The following is a 12,057-nucleotide window of genomic DNA, read 5'->3' as shown; positions in this document are numbered from 1 at the left end:
ACAATTAAATTAAAATATCATCAAATATAAATCTTTATTTATTTCATTCGTTTTTATTTTCTGTAATTTAATGAATATATGTTTGTTTCATTTTATTTGTTTTTTATTCATTGTATATTTAATTTAAATACATTTTTAATTTATTTGCATTAGATTTTAGTGTTTATTTAATGCTATTTTGGATTTATTTTAACCTTTATATTTTAATATAATTTTTGTTTTACTCTATTTTACTCTGCTTTACTTTGTTGTGTTTTTATTAATGTTATATTTTCTGTTGTTTTCAGATTTCTGCTGTATTTTATTTCTTCATATACACTACAAATGTTCTAGTGCTATTACTGGAGCACGTTTAGTGCTTAATGTAGAAACCAAGTAGTGATAATTCTGTTGTAGCTGCTAATAAAATCTGCGGATGCGCTGTATCTGTGTCCCCGTCAGGTCGTATTCCAGACAGTTTGAGGAACTGCGTAAATAAAGAGTTCTTTGTGTCGTCGGGTGCCTGGGGCCTGATGGAGCAACAGGTTCATCCTGAGCTCAACGGCGCCACCTACAGGTACAACACACACACAAACACACACACACACACACACACACACACACACACACATTTGTTTTTGTGAATTATGGGCACAATATATACGTTTCCATTGTTTTTCTACTCTACAAGTATTTCCTATTGGCCTAACCCCATCCTAGCCCTCAAAGAAAACCGAGGACAGATTTACTTCCTGACAAAAAACTCATTCTGTGTGATTTAGAAGCGTTTAGAGGAATGAGGATGTCAGCGATGCGCTCATAATTCACCACCTTCTGTAATACCTGTGTCATACCTGTGTCATCATAGATTTGTGTCCTGATATATCACAAAAACACGTACACACACACACACACATGCTCTTATTCAGTCATCCTGATGTTTACAATCATCATTTTATTTTGACACATGAGTTTTTCTCTAATTGTAACGTTTTTTTCTCTAAACTTTACTTTAATCTCAAAATGTGAACAAAATCTTAAAAAACACAACTTTGTTCTTGAACGTTTAAGTTGAACTCAACTTTCTCAGTTTTATTCTCTGAATTTAATGACTTTATTCTTAAAGGGCCACGAAACCCCCTGGTCTCAGCAGGGTGTTTTCACACCTCTAGTTTGGAAAAAGTCAGGAAAGTGGGTGTGTCCAGCTGTGTTTAGGTGGGAGTGTCGGGGGAGGGAAAGAGGGAAGATTTTAAATAAAAATGGGAGTTTCCGTTTGAGCACGCGCTGATTCTCACAGCGGCAAAACAAACACAGACGAAGAGGAGAAAGACAGTGACTGTGTTTACATGGACATCAGTAATCCAATTATTCACCAAATTATGAATTTGTGGACTTTAACTGCAGTTTGGCACTTTCACTTTCATTCAGGAACATTTCCTGCATGCCCCCCATGACAAGCCAGATATTGTATGTGAGGAACTACTGGAAGAGTGTAGTTTTAATGGAATGTTTGACACCGCACACCCTCCGCATTTCTCTGTAACTTAGATGTACTCGGTAGGTAGCGTCAGAAAGCCGTGTGTGTATAGACTATCCTGTCACAAAATGCGGGGAAAATCCTACACGACGGTAACAGTTTGATTAAGGTGTTTACATTCGGAGAGCAGCATTTACAGAGGATCTTTCAGTCCATCATATTGTACTATAATATTGCAGTGATATTAACGTACTGTTAACTTACGAACTTAGTAAGTAAACTGTAAGAGTACTGCTGACAATACGAACTAACTTTGCCTCTGATTAAACAAACAAAGAACACAGATCAAAAAACATGGTAAAACATGTTCCTTATAAACATATTTCTGTGGCGTATCGCGTGTACTGTAGTCCACACGTGAGTCCAGCTGCACTCTCATAGCGGGGAAATGAAAACATCTTGTGTCTCCAAACAATTCTTCTTCCTCCACTTGTTTTGGCAACACAACGTGGCGACTCTCTGAACACTGTACAGGTACAGTCTTCGAAGCTATCATGCATATTAATGAAGGTCCGCTGCATACACAATAGAACGCGCCGATTGGTTTGAACCAAGTCTTTTTCATGAATTAATGCTGCACAGTCAGAGAGGTCACGATGCACTCGCAGGTACAGACATTCCGTCTATACGCTGGAATACACACAAGGATCTAATCGCCGTGACGCAGTGAAATTTATTTGTGAAATATGTGTGTCCTAATAGTGTTTTTAGCAGCGCGGGACACATATATGACTGTCAACAATGTGTTCTGGTGTTTCGTGACCCTTTAACATTTTATTTTGGCATTTTTTTCTCAGAATGTAACAAGTTTTTTTTTGTTGAAACCACTTTATTTTCTAAATTTAACACATTCTTTTCTCTAAACATAATGAATTTAATCTCAAATTGTAACTTTTTTCTTGAAATACAATTTTATTCTCAAAAAAATATAAACTTATTTCTTTTAATGAGTTTATTTCAACTTTTTATTTAGACTTTTCTCAAAATGTTTAAAGTTTCATCATCATTCATCATTTTCAGTCATTGTGTCTCAATCACATGATCCTCATGAATAATTCACATTTAAAACCATATTAACCGTGCCCCCATAGTAAAATAGCATGTGTAATTCTGAGCCCCCCCATCCATCTGCTTCTCCCACACAGCCATGTCAACCAATCACTGCAGGCCATCACCACCGGCGCTGCCCCCCAAGACAAAATCATTGCCTAAACAAGAGCAGGTAAACTCTGACCTCTGACCCCTGATGACCTCTCTCTTTCCTCTTCATTTGTACGCAAACATCCTCATCTTAATTTCATTCATATATATTTATTATAAATGTATTAATATTTTTATAATAATATTATATTAATTCACATCAATTTAATTATTTCATGTTTGACACTATCTGGAGATAATATGAGGGAAACTGATTATGATTTGTAAATATTTCGTTTTTAAAAATGTGTAAAAAGTAAAAATAAATCAGTACAAATGAAGCTAATTATGAATATTAAAAAAGGGTGATAGAAATAATAGAAGCACATAACATACATAGTTCTTCTCAGAATTTAATGTGTTTATTTGGACTTTACTCAAACTTTTTAATGAGTTCTTTCTCCACCTTTTAATATGGAAGCCCATTTCCACCATGAAATAAAATATCAATAATTTGCAGGTCATAATAATGAGAAACTGTCCTACTCATTATAATGACTTCATAATAAACTATAATATCTCATTATTGAACTACACTTTTCCAATTTACTATGACTATGTAAAAGTTACTATGTGAAGCTGCTTTGACACAATCTACATTGTAAAAGCCCTATACAAATAAAGGTGAATTGAATTGAATTATTATAAGAAAGTAAGTTATTATTATGAGATATCTCATTATTACGAAAAGGTCGTTATTATGAGATAGTATCTCATTATTATAAGAAAGTAAGCTATTATTATGATATATCTCATTATTATGAAAAAGTCATTATTATGAGTGTCTCATTATAAGAAAGTAAGTTGTTATTTTGAGATAGTATCTCATTATTATAAGAAAGTAAGTCATTATTATGAGATAATATCTCATTATTAGAAGAAAGTAAGTCATTATTATGAGATAATATCTCATTATCATAAGAAAGTAAGTTATTATTATGAGATAATATCTCATTATCATAAGTAAGTCATTATTATGAGATAATATCTCATTATCATAAGAAAGTAAATCATTATTATGAGATAATATCTCATTATCATAAGAAAGTAAGTTATTATTATGAGATAATATCTCATTATCATAAGTAAGTCATTATTATGAGATAATATCTCATTATCATAAGAAAGTAAATCATTATTATGAGATAATATCTCATTATCATAACAAAGTAAGTTATTATTATGAGATAATATCTCATTATCATAAGAAAGTAAATCATTATTATGAGATAATATCTCATTATTATAAGAAAGTAAGTCATTATTATGAGATAATATCTCATAATCATAGGAAAGTAAGTCATTATTATGAGATAATATCTCATTATCATAAGAAAGTAAATCATTATTATGAGATAATATCTCATTATTATAAGAAAGTAAGTCATTATTATGAGATAATATCTCATTATCATAGGAAAGTAAATCATTATTATGAGATAATATCTCATTATCATAGGAAAGTAAGTTATTATTATGAGATAATATCTCATTATCATTAGAAAGTAAGTCATTATTATGAGATAATATCTCATTATAATAAGAAAGTAAGTCATTATTATGAGATAATATCTCATTATTATAAGAATGAAATCATGATCTCATTATATCTCTTATAGTCATAATATTAATAGTCATAATAGTCATAATACTCATAATATTGTTATAGGATAATATCTCATTATAAAAACCAATTGTTATGAGATAATATCTCATTATTGAACTACACTGTTCCAATTTGCTATGACTATGTAAAAGTTACTATGTGAAGCTGCTTTGACACAATCTACATTGTAAAAGCGCTAGACAAATAAAGGTGAATTGAATTTAATTATTATAAGAAAGTAAGTTATTATTATGAGATATCTCATTATTACGAAAAGGTCGTTATTATGAGATAGTATCTCATTATTATAAGAAAGTAAGCTATTATTATGATATATCTCATTATTATGAAAAAGTCATTATTATGAGTGTCTCATTATAAGAAAGTAAGTCGTTATTTTGAGATAGTATCTCATTATTAGAAGAAAGTAAGTTATTATTATGAGATAATATCTCATTATTAGAAGAAAGTAAGTTATTATTATGAGATAATATCTCATTATCATAAGAAAGTAAGTTATTATTATGAGATAATATCTCATTATCATAAGTAAGTCATTATTATGAGATAATATCTCATTATCATAAGAAAGTAAATCATTATTATGAGATAATATCTCATTATCATAAGAAAGTAAGTTATTATTATGAGATAATATCTCATTATCATAAGTAAGTCATTATTATGAGATAATATCTCATTATCATAAGAAAGTAAATCATTATTATGAGATAATATCTCATTATCATAACAAAGTAAGTTATTATTATGAGATAATATCTCATTATCATAAGAAAGTAAATCATTATTATGAGATAATATCTCATTATTATAAGAAAGTAAGTCATTATTATGAGATAATATCTCATAATCATAGGAAAGTAAGTCATTATTATGAGATAATATCTCATTATCATAAGTAAATCATTATTATGAGATAATATCTCATTATTATAAGAAAGTAAGTCATTATTATGAGATAATATCTCATTATCATAGGAAAGTAAGTTATTATTATGAGATAATATCTCATTATCATTAGAAAGTAAGTCATTATTATGAGATAATATCTCATTATAATAAGAAAGTAAGTCATTATTATGAGATAATATCTCATTATAAGAATGAAATCATGATCTCATTATATCTCTTATAGTCATAATATTAATAGTCATAATAGTCATAATACTCATAATATTATTATAGGATAATATCTCATTATAAAAACCAATTGTTATGAGATAATATCTCATTATTGAACTACACTGTTCCAATTTGCTATGACTATGTAAAAGTTACTATGTGAAGCTGCTTTGACACAATCTACATTGTAAAAGCGCTAGACAAATAAAGGTGAATTGAATTTAATTATTATAAGAAAGTAAGTTATTATTATGAGATATCTCATTATTACGAAAAGGTCGTTATTATGAGATAGTATCTCATTATTATAAGAAAGTAAGCTATTATTATGATATATCTCATTATTATGAAAAAGTCATTATTATGAGTGTCTCATTATAAGAAAGTAAGTCGTTATTTTGAGATAGTATCTCATTATTAGAAGAAAGTAAGTTATTATTATGAGATAATATCTCATTATTAGAAGAAAGTAAGTCATTATTATGAGATAATATCTCATTATCATAAGAAAGTAAGTCATTATTATGAGATAATATCTCATTATCATAAGAAAGTAAATCATTATTATGAGATAATATTTCATTATCATAAGAAAGTAAGTCATTATTATGAGATAATATCTCATTATCATAAGAAAGTAAGTCATTATTATGAGATAATATCTCATTATCATAGGAAAGTAAGTCATTATTATGAGATAATATCTCATTATCATAAGAAAGTAAGTTATTATTATGAGATAATATCTCATTATCATAAGTAAGTCATTATTATGAGATAATATCTCATTATCATAAGAAAGTAAATCATTATTATGAGATAATATCTCATTATCATAAGAAAGTAAGTTATTATTATGAGATAATATCTCATTATCATAAGTAAGTCATTATTATGAGATAATATCTCATTATCATAAGAAAGTAAATCATTATTATGAGATAATATCTCATTATCATAACAAAGTAAGTATTATTATGAGATAATATCTCATTATCATAAGAAAGTAAATCATTATTATGAGATAATATCTCATTATTATAAGAAAGTAAGTCATTATTATGAGATAATATCTCATAATCATAGGAAAGTAAGTCATTATTATGAGATAATATCTCATTATCATAAGAAAGTAAATCATTATTATGAGATAATATCTCATTATTATAAGAAAGTAAGTCATTATTATGAGATAATATCTCATTATCATAGGAAAGTAAATCATTATTATGAGATAATATCTCATTATCATAGGAAAGTAAGTTATTATTATGAGATAATATCTCATTATCATTAGAAAGTAAGTCATTATTATGAGATAATATCTCATTATAATAAGAAAGTAAGTCATTATTATGAGATAATATCTCATTATTATAAGAATGAAATCATGATCTCATTATATCTCTTATAGTCATAATATTAATAGTCATAATAGTCATAATACTCATAATATTATTATAGGATAATATCTCATTATAAAAACCAATTGTTATGAGATAATATCTCATTATTGAACTACACTGTTCCAATTTGCTATGACTATGTAAAAGTTACTATGTGAAGCTGCTTTGACACAATCTACATTGTAAAAGCGCTAGACAAATAAAGGTGAATTGAATTTAATTATTATAAGAAAGTAAGTTATTATTATGAGATATCTCATTATTACGAAAAGGTCGTTATTATGAGATAGTATCTCATTATTATAAGAAAGTAAGCTATAATTATGATATATCTCATTATTATGAAAAAGTCATTATTATGAGTGTCTCATTATAAGAAAGTAAGTCGTTATTTTGAGATAGTATCTCATTATTAGAAGAAAGTAAGTTATTATTATGAGATAATATCTCATTATTAGAAGAAAGTAAGTCATTATTATGAGATATCTCATTATCATAAGAAAGTAAGTCATTATTATGAGATAATATCTCATTATCATAAGAAAGTAAATCATTATTATGAGATAATATTTCATTATCATAAGAAAGTAAGTCATTATTATGAGATAATATCTCATTATCATAAGAAAGTAAGTCATTATTATGAGATAATATCTCATTATCATAGGAAAGTAAATCATTATTATGAGACAATATCTCATTATCATAGGAAAGTAAGTTATTATTATGAGATAATATCTCATTATCATAAGAAAGTAAATCATTATTATGAGATAATATCTCATTAATTAAAAAGTAAGTCATTATTATGAGATAATATCTCATTATCATAGGAAAGTAAGTTATTATTATGAGATAATATCTCATTATCATAAGTAAGTCATTATTATGAGATAATATCTCATTATCATAAGAAAGTAAATCATTATTATGAGATAATATCTCATTATCATAAGAAAGTAAGTTATTATTATGAGATAATATCTCATTATCATAAGAAAGTAAATCATTATTATGAGATAATATCTCATTATTATAAGAAAGTAAGTCATTATTATGAGATAATATCTCATAATCATAGGAAAGTAAGTCATTATTATGAGATAATATCTCATTATCATAAGAAAGTAAATCATTATTATGAGATAATATCTCATTATTATAAGAAAGTAAGTCATTATTATGAGATAATATCTCATTATCATAGGAAAGTAAATCATTATTATGAGATAATATCTCATTATCATTAGAAAGTAAGTCATTATTATGAGATAATATCTCATTATAATAAGAAAGTAAGTCATTATTATGAGATAATATCTCATTATTATAAGAATGAAATCATGATCTCATTATGTCTCTTATAGTCATAATATTAATAGTCATAATAGTCATAATACTCATAATATTATTATAGGATAATATCTCATTATAAAAACCAATTGTTATGAGATAATATCTCATTATTGAACTACACTGTTCCAATTTGCTAAGACTATGTAAAAGTTACTATGTGAAGCTGCTTTGACAAAATCTACATTGTAAAAGCGCTAGACAAATAAAGGTGAATTGAATTTAATTATTATAAGAAAGTAAGTTATTATTATGAGATATCTCATTATTACGAAAAGGTCGTTATTATGAGATAGTATCTCATTATTATAAGAAAGTAAGCTATAATTATGATATATCTCATTATTATGAAATAGTCATTATTATGAGTGTCTCATTATAAGAAAGTAAGTCGTTATTTGAGATAGTATCTCATTATTAGAAGAAAGTAAGTTATTATTATGAGATAATATCTCATTATTAGAAGAAAGTAAGTCATTATTATGAGATAATATCGCATTATTAGAAGAAAGTAAGTCATTATTATGAGATAATATCTCATTGTCATAAGAAAGTAAGTCATTATCATGACATAATATCTCATTATTAGAAGAAAGTCATTATTGTGAGATAATATCTCATTATCATAAGAAAGTAAGTCATTATTATGAGATAATATCTCATTATTAGGAGAAAGTAAGTCATTATTATGAGATAATATCTCATTATCATAAGAAAGTAAGTCATTATTATGAGATAATATCTCATTATCATAAGAAAGTTATTATTATGAGATAATATCTCATTATCATAAGAAAGTAAGTCATTATTATGAGATAATATCCCATTATCATAGGGAAGTTATTTTTATGAAATAATATCTCATTATCATAAGAAAGTAAGTCATTATTATGAGATAATCTCATTATCATAAGAAAGTAAGTTATTATTATGAGATAATATCTCATTATCATAAGAAAGTAAGTTATTATTATGAGATAATATCTCATTATTATAAGAAAGTAAGTCATTATTATGAGATAATATCTCATTATCATAAGAAAGTAAGTCATTATTATGAGATAATATCTCATTATTAGAAGAAAGTAAGTCATTATTATGAGATAATATCTCATTATTAGAAGAAAGTAAGTTATTATTATGAGATAATATCTCATTATTAGAAGAAAGTTTTTTAAGAAAGTCATTAAAAAATCTACTTTTTTCTCAAAATGTATCATCTTTCATTCTCTGTATTTTGTAGTTCATTCTCAACATTTTATTTAAAATTCTCATTTCAATTTTTTTTTCTCTGAATTTTATTAATTCTCAACATTTTATTTATTTTTCTTACGTTTTTCCTAAAAATAACAACTTTAATCTGGAATTGTAAAAAAAATTCTTTGAAAAAAAAGTTGAATTGAATGAATTTTGTAGTTTAATCTCAACGTTTTATTTGGACTTTTTTTAAACAACTTGAAACAACTTTAATCTCAAACTGTAACAATTCTTTTCTTTTTGCAACTTTTTTTCCTCAAAATGTATTATGCTTTATCTCAAAACATAATGAATTTAGTCTTAAAATAAATAAAAAAATCTCCAAATGTTCTCAGATTTTAATAAATTTCATAAGATTGTTAAGATCATTAAGATGTTCAAAAAAAAAAAATAGAAATAAGTAAAAAAAGAAAAACATCTATTAAAAATAATAAATAAATTAATAAATGTGTAGTTAAAAAATGAAAATACTGGATAATATCTTTATTTCATTATTTTCACCTCAACAATATGGTTGGTCCATGGTTGATCCAAGACAAATATTGCTGAAGGGGGCTAATAATTTCCACCTTAAAATCTCCTTAAAAAAAATACTGCTTTAATTCTAACCGAAATAACACAAATAAGACTTTCTCCAGAAGAAAAAAATATTAGAGGAAATACTGTGAGAAATTCCTGAATCTGTACAACATCATCTGGGAAATATTCACATAATCATTTTGACTTGACTGTGAAATCTGTAATCAGGTGTGTATAGTGTCTGCATGTACTGATGTGTGTGTGTGTGTGTGTGTGTGTGTGTGTGTGTGTGTGTGTGTGTGTGTGTGTGTGTGTGTGTGTGTGTGTGTGTGTGTGTGTGTGTGTGTGTGTGTGTGTGTGTCAGGTTTTCCTCAGGTATGCTGGGTCTGTCAGCGGGTCTGGAGGGTTTGGTATCATCGGTCAGTGCAGTAAACCAGTCCTCGTCTCCAAACCAGCCCGTCTCAAAACACACAGAGAGAGGAGAACATCTGAGCGAGCAATAACACACATACACACACACACTGGACTCAAAGAGGGAATACACACACTCCTCTGAACACACACACACACACTCATCGTTTGGAGGATACAACATACAGTCTGGAGGATGTTCTTGACTGGCGCTCTCCTGTTTTTACATCAGCAGTAGGAAACGGCGGCGTTTGGTAGTCTGAGGTGTCTATTTTCACAATCTTGCCCACATTCTTCATCTCTGAGTGTGAATTTAGCTGAAATAAAGCAGGCAATAGATGACAGTCAAAGCCACGCCCACTCAGCCATCCGTCAAGATGATTGACAGCTCAGCTCTCACTCCGGTTGGCTGAGCTCTCAGATTTTTATGATTGACAGCTCAGCACTCGCTCTGATTGGCCAAGAGACCTTAGACTTCGATGATTGACAGCTCAGTGCTCAAATAAAACCCGCTCATATAATAAATGCAGGTTCATGACTCTCTCTGATTGGCTGAGCTCAATGATTAATAGCTGAGCACTTGTTCCAGTTGGCTGAGCTCTTAGATTTTGATGACTGACAGTTCAGTGCTCACTCTGATTGGCCGAGAGATCTTCGATGATTGACAACTCAGTGCTCAAAGGAAATCTGAAATGAAACACGCAAACTCATGACTCTCTCTCTGATTGGCTGAGCTCTCAGATTTTGATGATTGACAGCTCAGTGCTCGCTCTGATTGGTTGAACTCTCAGACTTCAATGATTGACAGCTCAGTGCTCGTTCTGATTGGTCAAGCTCTCAGACTTAATGACTGACAGCTCAGCTCTTGCTCTGATTGGCTGAGCTCTCAGACTTCAATGATTGGCAGCTCAGCTCTTGCTCTGATTGGCCGAAGTCTCAGACTTCAGTGATTGACAGCTCAGCTCTTGCTCTGATTGGCCGAGTTCTCAGACTTTAATGATTGACAGCTCAGCACTCTCTCTGATTGGCCGAGCTCTCAGACTTCATTGATTGACAGCTCAGCGCTCGCTTTGACTGGCCGAGTTCTCAGACTTTAATGATTGACAGCTCAGCTCTTGCTCTGATTGGCCCAGCTCTCAGCCTTTAATGATTGACAGCTCAGCTCTTGCTCTGATTGGCCGAGTTCTCAGACTGCATTGATTGACAGCTCAGCTCTTGCTCTGATTGGCCGAGCTCTCAGCCTTCAGCCAAGGAACATTCCCTGTGTGTTCAGTTCAGTTCTCTCTCTGCTTTTGTATTTGATCTCTGGAGAGGTTTTGTTTCCATTGTAAGACTCAGGAAAATCACACCGTTGCTGTTTTGTTTTCTTCTTCCCCATCAGATGTTAGTATTGTTTGTGCTGTACAGTAGATGAAGCGTTCTGTCCTGTTGTGATGATCTTCATTCTCTCTCATTGGGTTTGTTCTGTTTGTTTGTCAGATTATCGGGAACTTTCTTTGTTTTATTGTGATTTTATTTGTATTTGTTTCTTGTACGAGTTTAGCATCGGTACAGATCAAATAAAACACGCAGGTTCTCAACTCTCGGCTTTATGTCTGATTTATTTACTTCTGCAAATCACATTCAATTCATTCAGGAGTTTCAAA

At 28.9% G+C, this 12,057-nt stretch overlaps 1 protein-coding gene across 1 annotated transcript in view; it reads left to right on the top strand.

The window, feature by feature from the left end:
- Positions 1-10,445, top strand: part of LOC130238952 (C-terminal-binding protein 2-like) — a 12,931-nt gene extending 2,486 nt beyond the window's left edge. Inside the window, exons 4-6 of the mRNA XM_056470068.1 lie at positions 442-556; positions 2,662-2,738; positions 10,365-10,445. Coding sequence (XP_056326043.1) covers positions 442-556; positions 2,662-2,728 — 182 coding nt within the window. The 3' untranslated portion in view covers positions 2,729-2,738; positions 10,365-10,445. The remainder of the gene's footprint in view (positions 1-441; positions 557-2,661; positions 2,739-10,364) is intronic.
- Positions 10,446-12,057: the final 1,612 nt, after the last annotated feature.

The sequence above is a fragment of the Danio aesculapii genome, chromosome 12 (genome assembly GCF_903798145.1).
Source record: "Danio aesculapii chromosome 12, fDanAes4.1, whole genome shotgun sequence".
In the NCBI taxonomy this organism is placed as follows: domain Eukaryota; kingdom Metazoa; phylum Chordata; class Actinopteri; order Cypriniformes; family Danionidae; genus Danio; species Danio aesculapii.
Note: the sequence above shows the minus strand (reverse complement) of the source record. Positions and strands in the feature narration are given on the sequence as shown.